At 41.3% G+C, this 18372-nt stretch overlaps 1 protein-coding gene across 9 annotated transcripts in view; it reads left to right on the forward strand.

Annotated features, from left to right (window-relative positions):
* The window catches only part of SMPD3 (sphingomyelin phosphodiesterase 3), a 124502-nt gene that overhangs the window by 87073 nt on the left and 19057 nt on the right, over positions 1 to 18372 (forward strand). For 8 of the 9 annotated variants that reach the window (XM_039353511.1, XM_039353518.1, XM_039353519.1 and 5 more), the window contains 2 exons: positions 6756 to 8384; positions 16163 to 16238. In XM_039353511.1, the coding sequence (XP_039209445.1) occupies positions 7041 to 8384; positions 16163 to 16238 (1420 nt within the window). In that variant the 5' untranslated portion in view covers positions 6756 to 7040. Of the gene's footprint in view, positions 1 to 257; positions 1003 to 6755; positions 8385 to 16162; positions 16239 to 18372 lie in introns of those variants that run through there. The other variant, XM_039353515.1, reaches the window with a different exon arrangement.

An 18372-nucleotide genomic window follows, 5' to 3' on the forward strand; every position in this document is an offset into this window, starting at 1 on the left:
TTCAAATGACACAAAGGTTAACATGATAATGGCACACATGAAGAATCAGGACCACATGTTAAGCTCCAGTTAAGCTGCCTTATGGCTCATGCCTATACACAAGAATCTAGTCAACTAAGAGTAAGCATTAAATTGGCACTAGATAAGAGCTAACAGAATTCAAGAAGAGCAGTGGTGGGATTCAGATATGTGAACAACCGGTTCTCTATGTGGATGCCACTTCCAGAAGTCCATTCTGGGCCTGGGCAACAAAAAATTAGCTACTGGTTCTGCCGAAGATGTCCCAAAGGAAACTGACTCCCCTCCCCAGCTTTCTCAGCCTCAGTAACCACTTGGTCTGCTCAGTGTGTTTTTAAAGATGAAATGATTCCCTTTCCACTTGAACAGTTGAGCACCCAAGGAAGAAGGAATGTAAACAGCTCTCCTTTACATTAAATAAATGTTCCTTTTTATCCAAGCAAATATTCCACAAAGTCAGAATGTGACTCTTGTAAAAGTGGAAGAGACATTAGAAGGTTTCTGGCTTTGCATTCCATACTGAGAATCCAGAACTAGAACTCTCCCAGACAATTGACTGTTGAGCTTCTTGGGGAAACATCTTCAAGGAGAGAGCAAGAGATCCTAACCCTGGTTAGATATGTGAGCCTGTTGCCAAACTGCTCTGTCTAAGAAGAAGCCTTGTCCATGGGCTTTTTGAAATTCTCCACCCAATTTGTGGAGGAGAAATTGGGTGGACAATTTGGGCATAAATCTCCATAGAATCATAGAGCTGGGAAGGACCAACACCATACTCAAGGCAGGAGAATTTATACGACCCCAGTCAAATGATTATCCAGACTATTTTATTTAAGGGGAAGAACAAATTCTGCAACACTTCTCATGGACAATACTGTGGACATGCTGTAGTCAGAGGTGCCCCCTGATGTCTTTCCTTGGGGTTGAATGGAAACATGGAAGGTGGAGAAACTATAAATCAATCCAGAGAGGTTTGGATCCCGAAAGGTAGGATCCTTTGTTATTCAAAAACAAATTCTCTTTCATCAGGCTGAATGGGAATTGGTAGACCACGGTTTTTCTCAACCTTGGCAACTTGAAGATGTGTGGATTTCAGCTCCCAGAAGGATGGTTGGGAAATTCTTGGAGTTGAAGTCTACACATCTTCAAGCTGCTAAGATGAAGAAAACTGTGATAGACAATTTGGAAAGGTTTTTCTTCCTGGCAGTGATACTAGTTTCCAGTTCTTCCCAAATGTAAACTTATGTCATTTATACCCACTAAATTTAATCCTGATGACTTCAACTATATCATCTACCTACCTACCTACCTCTCTCTCCCCATCTCTCTCTCTCTCTCTCTCTCTCTCTCTCTCTCCATCCATATCTATCTATCTATCTATCTATCATCTATCTATCTATCATCTATCTATCTCTATCTAATCATCTTTGTTGCTCTTCTCTGCACTTTTTCTAAAGTCTCAATATCTTTTTTGTAGTGTGGAGATCAAAATTGGTTGCAGTATTTGAGGGGTGAGAAATAAAGACTGACTTCTTGAAGGCATCTCAAGCCCAACCGAAGCCAAAATGGGTTTTGAATTCAGCATCTGAGCTAAAAAAGAATCTCTAACGAACTTGATCAGGGACCTTTGTGTATCTCTCTGTTCATCTTGATGCTGCTTAGGCAACTGATGTTTTCTCTTGAAGCCTCTCTTAGTACCTTCTGCGCATATAAATAGGTCCAGGGCAAGATGCTCTGAGTTTCATTTAATATTGAACATGTGTCACAGTCTTCCTGGCTGGGTTAAATAAAGATGGATTTGTCTGTTTAGGGATTTTCCTACTGAGTTGAACTCGATGGATGTAGTTGGGGACCCAGCAACTCAAGTCATTTACAAGCACAAGTGAGAAATAAAATTTTATAGTAAAACACAATTGATTTGACAGCTTGTCTGGAACAGCCTTTGGTACTTTATGGACTGCCCAAGTGGGAGAGAGCTGCAAACTGTTTGATTTAACTTTTAAGGAGTGAAGGAAAGGGACAAACCTTACCAGTGAATTAAGACATGATATCTCCTGTCCTTCTCCGCGTGTATGATTGTAAGTGGACCTTTTCACATTTACACATACATCCAGGCAGGTGTATTATGGTTGATTTTACCTTGGATCAGGTGGGATAATTGTCAGCCCTTCAAATAATTGAGTGGTGGACAATCTTCCTTCTGTCAAGGGAGACAGAAACAACAAAGTAGGTGGGACTGATGTAAAGAATGGGAGAGACCAAAGCCCAGTCTGGATGAGGACAGCCCATTTTCTCCTCTTTTGTTTTTTGACCTCTTTTGTCCTCAAGTTGCACATGGTGGAGAAGAGTCTCCTTTTTTTTTTTTTTTTTACTAGAGTCTGAAACTTCAGGAAAAAATTCAGAGAAGAGCAACTAAGATAATCCAAGGCCCGGAGACTAAAACATATGAAGAACGTCTGCGGGACTTGGGTTTGGCTAGTCTAAAGAAAAGAAGAAACAGGGGCGACATGATAGCCGTGTTCCAGTATTTGAGAGGCTGCCACAAAGAAGAGGGGGTCAAACTATTCTCCAAAGCATCTGAAGGCAGGACAAGAAACAATGGCTGGAAACAGATTGGGGACCTCTGCCACAGAGTATAAGTCAATCCCCTCTTCTCTGTAATAGCTCCTTATGTACTGAAAGACAATTAGGTCCCTCCTAATCCTTCTCTTTGATAGGCTAATATATCTAGCTCCCTCAACCATTCATCCTGTGGTTTAGCCTCTAGACTGCTCACGGTCTTTGCTGCTCTTCTCTGCTCTCAGTTTCTTTCTTGTAATCGTGGTGACCAGAACTGGACGCAATATTCCAAGTGTGGCCTCGCTAGTGCAGTATAAAACCTTGGGGAAGTTTTCTCATCTCTTCCTTTCAGAGCAGTATATCTGCCAGAAGGATGTCAACCCACCAAAAGTGTGCTGCTGTTATGTGGCTGTTTGCTGTCAATAGGCTGGCTTCGTGGAATGTCTCTTATAACAAAGAGGCCAGCGGCTGTGTGCAACTTGGAAGACCACACTCTTCCCATCCTTGCGGTCTGACTCACGCTGAGACAAAAACAAATTATTAGAAATTCAGACTTTATTCTACCCCGGAAAGAGTAGAGTTATTGAGTGCGTAGGAGTGGTGGTGTGGATTTTTTTTTACTTAGTCAGCTCTCCATTCCTGTCTTCCTGTAAAAGAAGAGACCCTCACCATGCCCTTGGGTGACAAATGTATATTTATATTCTCTGCGTTCATGCTCTCCCTTTCAGGTCATCCACCCAGCTAGCAAGACTTTTCCAGCCATTAACTGAACTCTGGCCCTTAATCAACCACAGGAATGCACAACAGGAATGAAAAAGTGGGCAAGTCAAACCACTCTTGTGGCCTCTTTTCCTTAATGTGGGAGACAGCAACAATCACCCATTTGCTTATCTAAGCAGATGTGCGTTAGCTTTTAAAAGGCTGAATCACCAAGCACATTCATTAATGGAGTCAGCAAGAATATTTCTCCTGACTTCTTCACTCCCCCCCCCCCCAGGCAGTTTGAATTCAGTCGATGAAAGAGCATTTGCTTCTGTGGTGGAAATTTCACCCATAAAGCACCAACAATCGGAGAGATTCCAAATCATTATTTTATGAAGCTTCAAAGCTACCAAGTTACAGTGAGCCACAGGTCTCTTTCACCAAAGAGCTAAGAGCTTCTATGTTACATACACCACTATTGAACAAAGATAGTTTAAGTGGATGTGTCAATCAGCAGAAGATCCTAAATAGAGAATAACAGAGTTGGGACCTTGGTGATCTTCTAGTCCAATCCCTTGTTCAAGCTTATAAACTGGGTATCATTTTTGGAAACCTCTGTAGGCCACAGGCAACATCGATGGGACAACTTCGAGTGGCAAGTGGGGATCCAAAGGATCAAGATGGATCATTTGGCCATCTTTGTCATTGATAAAAGGTGGAAGAGATGGAGGTTGCATTGCAATGCACCATTCTTGCTCACTTTGATCTCTCTGTTGGAGATGCTGCGTGAAGATTTGCTTAACCACTTAAAAGATTTAAGTAACTGTGTGTGGCCTCCTTCCATAATAATACTGCATCAGACAATTTGTATATTTATCGTCATCAACTTGGAGTGGCTTTCTTGGCCCCCCACCCTCTTGTATTCTTCTTCTACCAACTTTGTATCCCAAAGTTCCTTGTGGATTAATAGGAAAAGATGACCGTTTAAGCATGCTGTGGTTTTTCAGTACACAATCTCTCTGTTTTGGTTGTTTGTTCTGAATAAAAAACTGTCCCTTTCACCAAATGAATCCTAGATAACTTGACATCTATCCTAACAATATAGTGCTATCATGGGAACACACATCTTGTCAGTAAGACGGAAGAGAAAGAGGGAGAGATACATGGAGTCGATAGGAAGAGAATTCTATAGTGCTTTATTGAATTTTGGGCTACATCTTAAATGTGCTTAATTTAACCGGTGCTGAGATCTGTTCCTTGAAAGAGGGATGAGAATGGAACCCAAATTATAAAATGAACAACTTCTTATATGACATCCAATCATCTCTATTGGATACACATCTTTAAAAGAAAAGAAAAGGAATTATTCTAAGTCTTTTGGCCACATGGCATTTTTATACCCTAAAGAATGTCTTGTTATTTTCCCTCGATAATAGCTGCAGATTAGAGAATTCCGCTCTGGTGAGCAATTGCACAATTAGCTAAGCGTTTAGAACTATATTATAAATACCCAACAGATTTGGGAGTCCTGTTTCAGGTGGAGAAGTTAATTGTAGGATGAAAAACCTGGGTTACTTTCGAGCAGTGAAGGCTGAGCCAAGTAATCGTCTTTTTATACTGTCCCATAATCTCATTGTTTGTTATGGAAAATTAAGGGAAGTTTCTGCTAGACCTTTTCGTACTGGCCAAATTTCTTAGGCCAGTCTCATGATTTTACCGATTGTGTTAACTTCAATCACTTTAATCCTACGCTTCCTTCAGGGACCTCTCAGTAGGGCATATTGAGATATTTAAATTTACTGATAGAAGGGAATATTTCTAACTCAGGGTTGAAATATGTGGGGTCCTTGGTGCTCTCTGAGGTTGGTGGTTTCTTGCAGTGGTAGAGCACTGGTGATGTTATCTAGTTTGGTAGCAAAATGTCTGCAAGAAAACCACCAGGTTAAATGCTCTAGAATTATTATTATTATTTTTTTTGTTCCAGCTATAGATTCTCCTGGTCATTTCAAGGCTGACTAACTTAACAGTGATAAAATGGAAATATAATACAATCTAAGATCCCATATGCACATAATTGGTATAACTGGCTAAGAGGCAGTTAGTGCCAAGATATGTGACAATGGCATTTCAAAGAGAGAGAGAGAAAGAGAGAGAGAGAGAAAGAGAGAGAGAGAGAGAGAGATGGTTAAAAACACCATTCTCACTAAAGCAGCCCAAACATCTTCCCAGCAAGAGTTGAAACTGCTACAAGACTGTGTTTTCTGTGAATAGAAATGGTCAGCACTTGATTGGCAATGGAATTAAGAAATATATGCTGAGGATGTCTATGGAAATTCTCAGTCATCCAGGCCATGATTGTCCCAAAAGTGCTTTTTCAAGAGGCAATTGGACGTCTTTGTTTTCCTTGAAAATATTTTGCTTCTCATCCAAGATGCTTCTTCGGTCTTCTTCAAGGAAAAACAAAGAAAGTCCCGTCCAGTTCTTCCTCCACATGTTCTTCATATGTTTCTCTTTCCTCCACACTCCCAAAAGTTAAATCCTGACCTTGACACTCCTCTGGTCAACTGAAATCTAAGTGCTCTATCCACACATTTCCAATTGACATATGTTTTGCCTAGGAGGTAATACAGACTGGGTTGTGTACGGGTGATCATCTGCATGGTAGAGAGGAAGCCGTGATAAAAAGCCGAGGATGGGCTCCTTAAGGGGATAGAGACAGCACTGCCAAATGTGCCCAACATAAATAGCATGCCAGATATGTTTTCAGTGATTTATGCTGCGCTCATGTGCAAGCTTCTCTGGAAACTGCATGGGACCTGCTTCTGAATAACAACTGGGAGGGGCTGGTAAGCTTGATTTGACAGCTCTTTCATTTAGCCACATTTTCGTTTTACCCAATTTAAAACCCAGCATTTTAGCGCTGTCAATTATCCTCATTCCTTCTCCTTCATTGTTCCCAAATTCAGGCAAAGAGGCAACGATTTGATTCTTAGTGGGCCATTGTATAAAATGTTTCCAGCTCTTTTTTTTTTTTTTTTTCCTTTTTAAACTATACAGGTCAAAGCGTTGGAATTCTTTTTTTTTCCTCATGGAAACTCAGTGATCAAGCAGAACACCTGGAATTCTTTGTAGAAAGAATCGGTAGGCTTAGCTGGCTCAATTATAGCAATGGTCTTGAGGTTGGATAATGTGATAGGATGCACCTTTGGGAGTAAAGCTCTGTGATCTAGAACAAACAGCTGCTAACCCACTAAGTTGCCCCCCTAGTTATGTAAACCCAATCATTGTAGGCCATAAATTATGGCTTAGAATATTGGTGAACCCAGCTAATGGTTTATTCCAATCATGGTTATTATGCATATCATAAGCTTTGTGTAATGTGTGAAGGCCACTCATGATTGTCTCCAGCAAATATCTGATAACTGACAGCTCTTTTCAATCTCTTTCTTTTTCTCTCTCTTTCTTTTGTACCTTTTCAGACACTTCCAATTCTCATGTCCCGATAACCTCCATGTTGCCTGCAGTGAGAAATGATACAACCTGTTGCCTCTAGACCTTTGAAGCTCACAGGAAACCCACCTTCTGCTCATCCTAAATGAAGTTGAGTTGGTGTCCTTCAGAGGATTTCATTGCAATCCAGAGGACCTCAACTGCCAGGAGCATGTCCATTCCACCTCTTGGCCTGCAAACCCAGATTCTGACGGATGGCAGACGGTGGTGACACCATGTAGAAGGTGTTGAAGGGGTGTCCTAACTGAGTTGCAATGGTTTTATACACTTCCCCATTTCCTAATGGCTTTCTTTCTGCACTGCATTCCTTCTCCTGGGGCTTAATCTTCCCATGCTATTGGCTCGGGGACCGGCTCCTGGCCTCTTTTGTGCCTACCACCTATGAGAAACGGCAAAGGGGAGATGACCCGTGCTACTTCCATGCTCTCTGCATCATCATCACCACTCCCATCTACTTAGCATTGCTGGTGGTTTCCCTTCCTTTTGCGCTGATTGGGTTCCTTTTATGGTCCCCTCTCCAGTCCATGAGACATCCATACATTTATTCCAGACTACAGGACAAAAGCCAGATCAACGGATCCACCTTACTCACCGAGTGGAAGGCAGCCAGCAATGGGAAAAGCTTTTGTTTTAGCAGTGCCAATGTCTGCTTGCTCCCAGATTCCTTGGCGAGATTAAACAATGTTTTCAACACACAGGCCCGAGCAAAGGAAATTGGGCGAAGGATCCGGAATGGGGCAAGCAGGCCCCAAATCAAAATCTACATAGATTCTCCCACCAACACATCCATCAGTGCAGCAAGCTTCAGCAGCCTCATTTCGCCACAAGGTGGAGATGGCAATAACCGGGCAGTCAACACAAGCATTAAGAGAACTACGTCCATGGAGTATAAAGGGGACAACACTGGCTCTAACCATGAAGATTGCAGAGATCCCAAAGCTGGAGGAGATGCTGGTGATGGAGAAGATGGTAACACTTGCATTGTGCGCATAGGTGGTGAGGATAATGGTCATATTTCAGACCTAGAAGCTGACGGGATGGGAAGCCACATGAATAACAGCAAGGGAGCAGTCAACTGTTCACCTGAATCAGAAGCTGAGATCCTGAAAGGTCAAACACCCAACCATAAGCAAAAGGAAGGGGATTCTGGAAGCTTGGATAGTTATACTGCCTCGCGAGAGTCCCTGGTGAAGATGCGCTCTGGAGATGGTCCAGTTGACCAAAGCACCGTGAACAGTAAACTCCTCTACAAGGCATCGCTTATGAAGAAGACCTCTGTGAAGAAAAAGAAGAATGTGGACGAGCCTTTTGACCACGAGATCTCCGCTTTCTTTCCTGCCAACTTGGACTTCCTCTGCTTACAGGAAGTGTTTGACAAAAGGGCGGCAGAGAAGTTGAAAAATCAGCTGCACCGCTATTTTGAGTACATTCTGTATGACGTTGGAGTCTACAGCTGCCGTGGCTGCTGTAGTTTCAAATTTGTGAACAGTGGCCTGCTTTTTGCCAGTCGCTACCCAGTTATGGATGCTGCCTATCACTGTTACCCCAACGGAAAAGGAACAGATGCCTTGTCTTCGAAAGGTGCCCTGTTTCTCAAGGTAAGACCCTTGTGGTACAGAATAAAGGGAAGCCGTTCCACTGGTTGATTGTTCTCCCTGTCAGGAAATTTCTCCTTAGTTCTAGGCTGGTTCTCTCCTTGGTTAGTTTCCATCTGTTGTTTCTTGTCTGGCCTTCGGGTGCTTTGGAAACTAGGTTGACCCCTCTTTTAATCCTTCCCCAGAACATTTTTACAATTATGCTTTGAGAGAAAGGAACCGTGAGTGGCAGATGATATTTGAGAGAAATAAGCACTCAGCAGGAACCAAGTTAGCAATTGAATTGTTGGGGGGGGGGAGGAGGCATCCTGGGCAGAAAGCAAACAAGGAGGATAATTAATTTCTTTTTAAGTGCATCAGTCTTCTGGAGTGATATATTTCAGGAGGACAGGAGAGATGCAGCCTTAGCATGAATTGCTGGCTCACCGTTTAGAGAAGCAAAGGGAAGCAGGGGAGGGAGAAAAGAAGACAACGGCTAAAATGTTGAACAGAGAGTGTGGGGAATAACTAAACAAATGGTGGGAGTATGAAGAAGGGAGCACAGAGAAAAGATGATGTGATTTTGTGGAAATGCCTCCAGGGATGGTCTTAGAATAGCGGGAGGAACCACCCAGATCTTTTGAATGACATCACATCATCTAACAAGCTGCGGCATTGCTCATGCTGCCCAGCGCTCTTATGATTGTAGACCAAAAACATACGAAAGATCCACAAATTTCTCACCTTGGCTAACATGTGATTTATGATTGCTCTTCACCCAGAGTCACCTGCTTCAGATGGCAGCTATAGAAACTTGACTACATAAAATAAAATAACAGAATAACAGAGTTGGAAACAACCTTTGAGGTCTTGTAGTCCAACTCTCTGCCCCTAGCAGGAGATCCTACACCATTCTGGACAAATGGCTATCCAATCTCTTCTTAAAAGCCTCTAGTCTTCTAGAACTGAAGGTGTTATCTAGATAAGTAATGAAATATCTGCGGGAAAAACAACCAAGCTTAGCACCAAAGACCCCCCCAGAAACAGTGAAAGGGGGACAAGATGACTCTTTAGTTCAGGTTTTCAAAGTCAACAGCAGCCAAGAACCTGCCCCCTACTCTTAAAAGTGGAAAGTGGATCCTGCCTTCATAAACTAAAAAGCAAGTCAAATGGATGTGATTGTGTTTACAGCTGTGAATTCTCGCTTTTCGAGTACGCATCCTTTATAAAGTAGAGGCCAGCAGTTAATTTGCAAATAGGATCTGCTCCTTGGAAACTTCTGAGATTTATAGTTTTGGTTCTCTATGTCCATATGCAAACTCTTTGGGGAGATGGAGCTCAAAGCAAAGGACTGAAAGGACAGCCAACATTGTGGAGACAATGAAGGCCATAGAAACACCAGCAGAGACCCCGAGTCATGAATAATTAGAGCCATAGCGTCCTACAGTCATCTTAAGCTTTATTAGATATATTCCTCTTCAACTGATTGATTGTGAGATACCAAGGGGTGAGTCATTGCATGCTATTTTACTAGATAAAGTTCCCACAAGCTCCCTGAGAAATTGACCCGAGGGATTGACCTGTTGGTCAATTCCTCAGTAAATAACCTGAGGAATTTGCCAACAGGTTTATCTGGGGGCAGATATGTAATATTAAAATCCTCTGTCCCTGGCTGTAAAAATACAGTGAATTAATTCTGCCATCCCTGCATGACATTTCAGAGCTGTTGCTTGAAGCATCTGCTTCAGTTTACTTAATGATTGGGGTTGGTCCCCTGTGAAGTTATGACTCAGCCGGTGAAACTGTCAAATGAAAGAAATTGAGAAAAGTTTCAAAGAGAGAGAAATTAACAGAAGGTGCCATTTTTTTTCCCCTTAAGCAAGATCATCTCACTCCCTAAGCAAGAATGAAAAGATTTTGTTTTATTTTTAATTCAAGTGGGTGGATTATTTTTTAAAGAAAAATAAGGACTTATCAATTGGATAGATTTCATCCAAATCGTGATAGAAAGAATTTCAGATAGTAACAAATAGTATCAATGATAGAATCAGTTGGGAAGGGGGACCAGGGAGAATTCATGGATTGATCCATCTAATAACTAGGGTTTTATCCAGCATCAATAAAAGCTGGTAGAAAGCTTTTATTTTAATCTGCTTTGAATCTCCAGAATGTGGTTGGTGCTCAAATCTCTGGTCCTCTTTCAGCATGTGCATATAGACAATGCCCGTGCATTTTCTTCAAGACTATCTCCATATACTAAATTAATATTTTTCAAACTTGGCAACTCTAAGATGTTTGGATCTCAGTTCCAGGAATCCCTGCAGGGTATTCTTGGAGCTGAAGTCCACATATCTTAAACTTGCCAAATTTGAAAAAGATTGCCCTAAATCTTCTACCTATACTGTAGCTTTAGCCTCATGTATATTTACCTATAGGTAAGAACAGTGTGCTATTATGTTCCTTTTGGTTCTGTTTTGGTGAGATGACCTTCTCCTCTTCCTCCTCCTCTTTCTTCTCCTCCTCCTTCTTATCCTTATCATATCCTAGAATCTGAATTACTTCTAAATCTTTGCCAGAAATGAAAACAGAAGCCACCTCAGTTTACAGAATGTAACTGAATGTAAACGGAATGTAGTTATTATCATTCATTTTAATTTGACTCAAAACGAGGAGGAGGAGGAGGAGGAGGAGGAAGAGAAGGAGGAGGAGGAGGAGGAAGAGGAAGACTACTAAAGGTGCTTTCTTATAAGGCAACTGGACTTTGGAACTGTTGAAAGGACTGCGTTGTAGACTGAAGATAGATGATGTCGTATCCCTCCCCCTCTTTTGAGAGAAGGCTATTCAACTTTGATATAGAGGGCCTCATTGAACAGCCCTCTTTTAACAGAGGGGGAGGGATAGGACATCATCTATTTTCAGTCTACAACACAGTCCTTTCAGCAGTTCCAAGAAGGCTCCGCACCCATTTGCACCACTCGAGTGACCATGACGACACAGATAAGCCTCCAGGTGGCATCAACGACTCGCTAAAAAAATGCGAATGACTAGCTGTCTGCAAGGAGTATAAATCCTTCCATTCCCCACCATCTGGGCAGATCTGAAGAAGCTTTTTGGATGAGAAGCGAAACGTCTTCAAAGAGAAAAAAGAAAGTCTAGTTGCCTCATGAAAAAGCACCTTTAGGGCAACCATGACCTGGATGACAGAGAATCTCCACAGACAAGAAGAAGAAGAAGAAGAAGAAGAAGAAGAAGAAGAAGAAGAAGAAGAAGAAGAAGAAGAAGAAGAAGAAGAAGAAGAAGAAGAAGAAGAAGAAGCAGAAGAAGAAGAAGAAGAAGAAGAAGAAGAAGAAGAAGAAGAAGAAGAAGAAGAAGAAGAAGAAGAAGAAGAAGAAGAAGAAGAAGAAGAAGAAGAAGAAGAAGAAGTAGTAGAAGTAGAAGAAGCATTTCAAGGTCTAAAGGTCTTCCTCCAATCTGAGACTCTAGCTTGGAGTTTCAGTCGACAAAATGTGATGCGAATATCAAAAGTAACATCAAGGCAGGCTGCCATGTGCCAACAGAGCAGCTCTTCAAAGAGAAAAACAGTCCAAAACTCCACTAGTGGTGGTGTAGATCTTATCTAGAGATCAAACTGTTGGCTTGCTTATACAGAGACAGACAAACTGACCCACCAAAGTTTCAGAACTTTGTAGCTACCTTGGACCCATCTCAGTCCGTGGATTTGTCAGCTTTTTAAAACAAGCTTTCTGCATTAGGCCTAGGCTGTAATCTAAATATTTTATAATACACATGCTACCTCTGCTAATGCAAGCCTTGGCCAGAATCCACCCTTCCTGGCTGTATTCAAAGATCTTCCTCAGCTCAGCATGTTTCAAATTGTCTACAACTCTAATCATCTCCAGCTAGGAGGGAAACATGGAAGAGAAAATTAGGAAGAAGCACTTCTGGCTTTTGGTTATTAAGCAGAGCAAGAAAAATTGCTTTAATAACAATGTTCTTTGCTTTAATAATAATAATATGAATATCTCTTTCATTGCTTTTCTTTTTGCTTTGTTCTTCTCAATAACCAGTGTAGTGAAAAGGCAAAAGTTGCCACTTTTCACATTCATGGGTTGGACTGATAAAACACACTAAATCTTAGGTTTGGGCTAACGAAGAGTGATTCTTGCAATTATAGGCCATAACAGAATAACAGAGTTGGAAGGAATCTTGGAAATCTTCTAGTTCAAACCTCTGCTCAAGCAGGAAAACCCATACCATTTCAGACAAATGGTTGTCCAATCTCTTCTTTAAAAACTCCAGTATTGGAGCATTTACAGCTTCTGGAGGCACGTCATCCCACTGGTTGATGGCTATCACTGTCAAAAAAAAAAAAATCTCCTTAGTTCTAGGTTGGTTCTCTCCTTGATTAGTTTCCATCAAACTAATGTTAATTGTCCTGCCTTCGGGTCCTTTGGAAAATAGTTGACCCATGTTTCTTTGTGGTAGCCCTCAAAGAAACATGAGTGCTCAAAAAAATAATCCATATTATGGCTTAGAGGGGTGGTCTGCTTCATGCTCAAGTCAATGGTTGGGATTCCGGCAGCTGCAAAGTCTTCATTTTGAGTAGTTCTAGTGTGCTATGCACAACTAGTCATATTCTCCAGTAATTCCAGCAATTGTAAAATGAGAGGGTATTTTTCATTTAAGATGGAAGAAAATGTTATAGCCCTCATAATTTTATTAAAAGCCTTATTCTTCATGAATTCTGCTAATCCCCTTCTAATATTGTGCAGGTCTAAGGTGACCACCTCAACATGTAGAATCCCAGCATTTAAAAGAGTGCTGTGTGGTGTGCATATCCTGAATCTGTGGCCACGTGGCTTTTTTCTAATGCTATGTCTCCAAGGGATCCACCTTCTGAGTTGGAAAAAGGACGGCCCGTTTCTCTCCTCAGTTTTCTAAGCTATTTATGCCAGCACATCTCTTCACCTTTGGCCTCAGTGCTTCAATTCACCCTCATGTTCTCTGCAAGATCCCACTGTCTGGGTTCAATCCAGATCCTTGATCTGGTCAGCTAAAGACCTACAAGCTGCATTTACACCATTTGCTAAACATCTTGGCTGAGAAAGACTGTCATGCCAAATCTGCTCAAATATCATCTTCTGAAGCTTTATTGAGTGTCCTCTCCTGAACTTCTTCCATTTGACAGCTAACCTGCATCCTTTAGTATTTTGAAAGGCTGAGATTCTTTTTCTGTTTAGTTCTTCCTCTCACGATTTCTTTCCCATTTCATATCCTTAACAGAATAACAGAGTAGGGATGAACCTTGAGATCTTCTAGTCTACCCACCAACCCCGGCTCAAGCAGGAGACCCTTTAACATTTCAGACAAGTGGCTGTCCAGTCTCTTCTTAAAAGCCTCCAGTGATGGAGCACCCACAACTTCTGAAGGCAAGCCATTCCACTGGTTGATTGTTGCCACTGCCAGGAAATTTCTTGGTTCTAGGTTGCTTCTCTCTTTGTTCAGCTTCCACCCATTGTTCTTGTCTTACCTTCAGGTGCTTTGGAAAATAGGTTGATCCCCCTCTTCTTTGTGGCAGCCCCTCAAATAATTGAAAATATTTCTTTAAAGACCCACATCGTTTCCCACCCATCTCAAGACCCCAAATTCCACAAAAAGGGGGGTGGTTAACCGCAGCCACCAGGTATTCCAACCAAATGGGGAAAGAAAGCAGCTGGCCAACGATTGCAGCTCTTCCCATTAACATTGCATACTTACATTTCATTCTGTTTGAACATGTTTAAATAATAGATCATCTTAGCATAACTAACAGAGCGGCTTTATAAAAGCACAAGACGTCTCTGCAAGCAAGAATGCCAAACTCATAAAAAAAGGATTTCTGCAAATCTTGTTTAGACCCAGTTTGAAGCCAATAATGTGGTGGGCATTCAGCATAGAAGCAGGGAGGGCAAAAGAAAAAAAAACAACCCTTTCAAAAGCTTTAGGTTGGAAATGGCTTTTGTATTTTAGTCGCTGCCACAAATGGCTTTGCTACACAACTCTCCAGAAAGGCTATACTTGCCTCGCTCAGTTCCCACTGTGCAGCTTTGCTGAAGAAATAGGCATCCTGGAAACTCTCTCCTTTTAAAGTGACATTTCCTGGAATCTCAGACCAACCGGGAGAATGAAGACGTATACAAAAACCAAACTCTAGACATTAAATTAAAGATGGTGGAAAGCATCCTGTATGCTGTTGCCTCCTGTTTAAACACAGAGCACAGAATCCCAGGCCTGGAAGGGACCTTGGAGGTCTTCTAGTCCATTTCCCTGCTCAAGGTAGGAGACCTTATGTCATCCAAGTCAAATGGCTGTTGAATCTATTTTTTATAACCTCTGTGATGGAGCATCCACAACTTCTAAAGGCAAGCCATTCCACTGATTAATTGTTCTCACTGTCAGAAAATGTCTCCTTAGTTCTAGGGTTCTCTGCTTGGTTAATTTCCATCCATTGCTTCTTGTCCTGCCTTCAGCCACTTTGGAGAATAGCTTGATTCCCTCTTTTTTAGGGCAGCCCCTGAGATATTGGAACACTGCTATCATATTAGCCCTAGTCCTTCTTTTCATTAAACTAGACAGACCCAATTCCAGCAGCCGTTCTTCATCTGTTTTAGCCTCCAGTCCCCTAATCATCTTTGTTGCTCTTCTCTGCACTCTTTCTAGAGTCTCAACATCTTTTTTACATCATGGTGACCAAGGTAGGTAGCTGCAAGTTGTTATTTTCAATCTCCCACAATCTCCTGGTAGAGAAAGATCCAGAGCATTCTGAAAAGCGATACCATGGCAAGGATTGAGTGTGAAATTTAAAAAAAAAAAAAAAAAATCTGTTCTGGTAAATTCAGAACAAGAGCCAGAGGGCCTTACTAAAGACTTTACAGCTGCCAGAGGGCAGAAATGCTGAAGCTAGTTATAAAAAGGCATATCTGATGTCAAGACCGTTTATTACTTATGGGCTCAGCTACCTCTATCCTCCCCAAAGTAAAATTAAACCGAAGCAAAAGCCAAACGTCTCTCATGAGCACATCTAGAAACAAGATATGCCTTCTGACAGGATCACTTTTCACAATAATCTTTTTATTATTATTATTATTATTCCCTCTTGGCACCCTGCTGAAAGTGATCAAATGTTGAAGCACTGCTTTGTGATCCTTTTCTGGAAAACTGGCAGTTGTTTGCTGCCAACAATGCAATTTGTATTGGTGCTAACACTCTATTTAACTTGTAAACATAGTCCTTTTAAAAACAAACGAGTCCTTTTTGCATACAAGGTGTAGGAACATATAGAGTCGTGATGGCGAACCCATGGCACACATGCCAGAGGCGACACTCAGAGCCCTCTCTGTGGGCACGCACGCTGTCACCCCACTCCTAGGCCTTCAGCTGGGTTTTATAAAATCTTTTCGCTCTAAGCCTCCGCCGCTGTGTGCAAAAAAAAAAAAGTTCAATCAATCAATCAATTTCAACTTCTCGCGGGGAAAAAAAAGATCTTGCAAAATTGGAATTGATTGATTGAACTTTTTAGTCCCACCCAGTCTGCCATTACCACTGAAGCCACACCCACCCAATGGGACATGCCCACCCAGCACCCGACGATACATAAATGGATTTTGGGTTGCAATTTGGGCACTTGGTCTCTAAAAGGTTCGCCATCACTGGCGAAGATGCTATTATATCTGCTAAGAAAACAGATCTTAGATTTTGAGATTAGATGGAGACCAAATGTCCCATTAATTTCTCTCTCTCTCTCTCTCTCTCTCACCTTCCAGGTGCAAGTGGGAAGTACACCTCAGGACCAAAGAATTGTGGGATACATTTCCTGCACCCACTTGCAAGCTCTGGCAGGTAAGTATGGAATTGTTCTTCCGATCATCCTGATGGGGTATGGGAAAGTTTCTATGGTTTTGACTTCATCTGCAGAGAACAGGCTGGATCATTCTCCTTAGATGATCTCCTGAAAAACCACACATTTTGAAAATAAAAATGTTGCATGCAGGATTAGACTAAGGTTCAATACTCTGTGAAACAAAGAGACCAAGCTAGGCGGTGGCAGCCAGCCAGCCTTGCCTAGTCTTGGAAAGCTAAGCCAAATTCTTCTCCATTTAAATACCTTTCAAAACCAGATTCTGTTTCATGGAACTGAGGAGGACAGATAGAAGTATCGCGGGATAATTTCTCTGCATGCCATTAACATATATTCAGTTTGCTTTAACAATGTAGAGCAATATAAAAATGAGATGGAAGAACATAGAATATCAGAACTGGAAGGGACCTTCGAGGTCATCTAGTCCAACCCCCTGCTCAAGCAGGAGACCCTATACAGTTTCAGACAAATAGCTGTCCAGTCTCTTCTTGAAAGCCTCCAGTGATGGGGCACGCACAACGTCTGAAGGCAAGCTGTTCCACTGGTTTATTGTTCTTGCTGTCAGGAAATTTCTCCTTGATTCTAGGTTGCTTCTCTCCTTGGTTAGTTTCCATCAATTGTTTCTCATCTTGCCTTTTAGTGCTTTGGGGAAGATACCTGATGGATGGGCATATGCACAAATGGCAAGAGATATGAATAAAGGAATCCAGAGAGCCTCGTGAATTTATAATATGGCTTGTCTTTCTTCAATGGCTTTGCAAATTAGTCTTCCAGGTCTAGCACGGCTGATCCTAACATATGCAACTTGATCTAAAGCAAGTTCCATCTTTCAAATAATGATGTATTTCCTAAACATCATGTAATAAACCATTACTGGCTTCTCTTTCTGGTACATATAAATCTTTTCCAACTCTCACGTGAATCTTCAGAAAAAGATACCTGTTGAAAATCAACTTGTGAGTCTGATTGGGTGAAAAATAATTATATTTAATTATTTCTTGGTTGCATAAAAGTACTCAGAAGGAGCTTTGCGTGCCTTTTGTGCTTAACCAGTCCTATTTCAATAAATAGTTGCCTTTTTTTTTTACCCATAGGAATGCAAGATAATCTAAATATTATATAACTCTTATCTCAAAATAAACCATATGTCATCTGGTAATGCTTTGGGATTAAGTTATATATTCAAAGTTTCTTTTAAAAATGAAAACATCCAAATTAATGATAGTTGGGGGCAAATCACTTGATAGAACAAGTGCCTTTTTAGTAGATATATCCAGATTCTTGGCATTTCAACATTTAACATAAACAGTTGCCAAAAGTTTAAGAGTATGTCCTGTTCTGAATAAATTGCTACAAATAGTACTGGAGATAACAAAGTAAAGAATTGTTTTTAATGAAGGAAAGAAAACCTAGCATAAAGTAGAGATAAAGAAAATTTGGGCTATCACATTTGACCCATAAAATTTTGGAAAATCATTGGATTGATTGACTGAGTGATGGATTAATTGATTGTATGCCATCAAGTCATTTTCAACGTTTAAGCAACCATACTGTATGTATATTCCCCATGATGATCTGGTCCTTCAGCAATTCCAAAGATGGATTTATTACTTGTAACCTGGTCCATTCACCTTGCTGTTGGCCGTTCTCTGCAGGTTATGCATGTGAAAACTTCATCAGTGGGTTCCTATTAGGTGTTGTGTCATAGCTAATTGATAAAACATGCAAAAACTAGACTCCTGCAGTAACAGAATAACAGAGCTGGAAGGGATCTTGGAGGTCTTTTAGTCCAACCTCCTGCTCAAGCAGGAGACCCTATACTGTTTCAGACAAAGGGTTGTCCAATCTTTTGTTAAAAACCTCCAGTGTTGGAGCACCCACAACCTCTGGAAGCAAGTTGTTCCACTGATTAATTGTTCTCACTGTCAGGAAATTTCTCTTTAGTTCTGGGTTAGTTCTCTGCTTGATTAGTTTCCACCCATTGCTTCTTGTCCTACCTTTAGGTGCTTTGGAAAATAGGTTGACCCCTTCTTCTTTGTGGCAGCCCCTCAAATATTGGAGCACTGCTGTCATGTCACCCATAATCTTTCTTTTTACTAGACTAGACATACCCAA

Source organism: Crotalus tigris, unplaced genomic scaffold, assembly GCF_016545835.1.
Source record: "Crotalus tigris isolate CLP2741 ecotype Arizona unplaced genomic scaffold, ASM1654583v1 scf7180000018525.42219311030:4301911, whole genome shotgun sequence".
Lineage (NCBI taxonomy): Eukaryota > Metazoa > Chordata > Lepidosauria > Squamata > Viperidae > Crotalus > Crotalus tigris.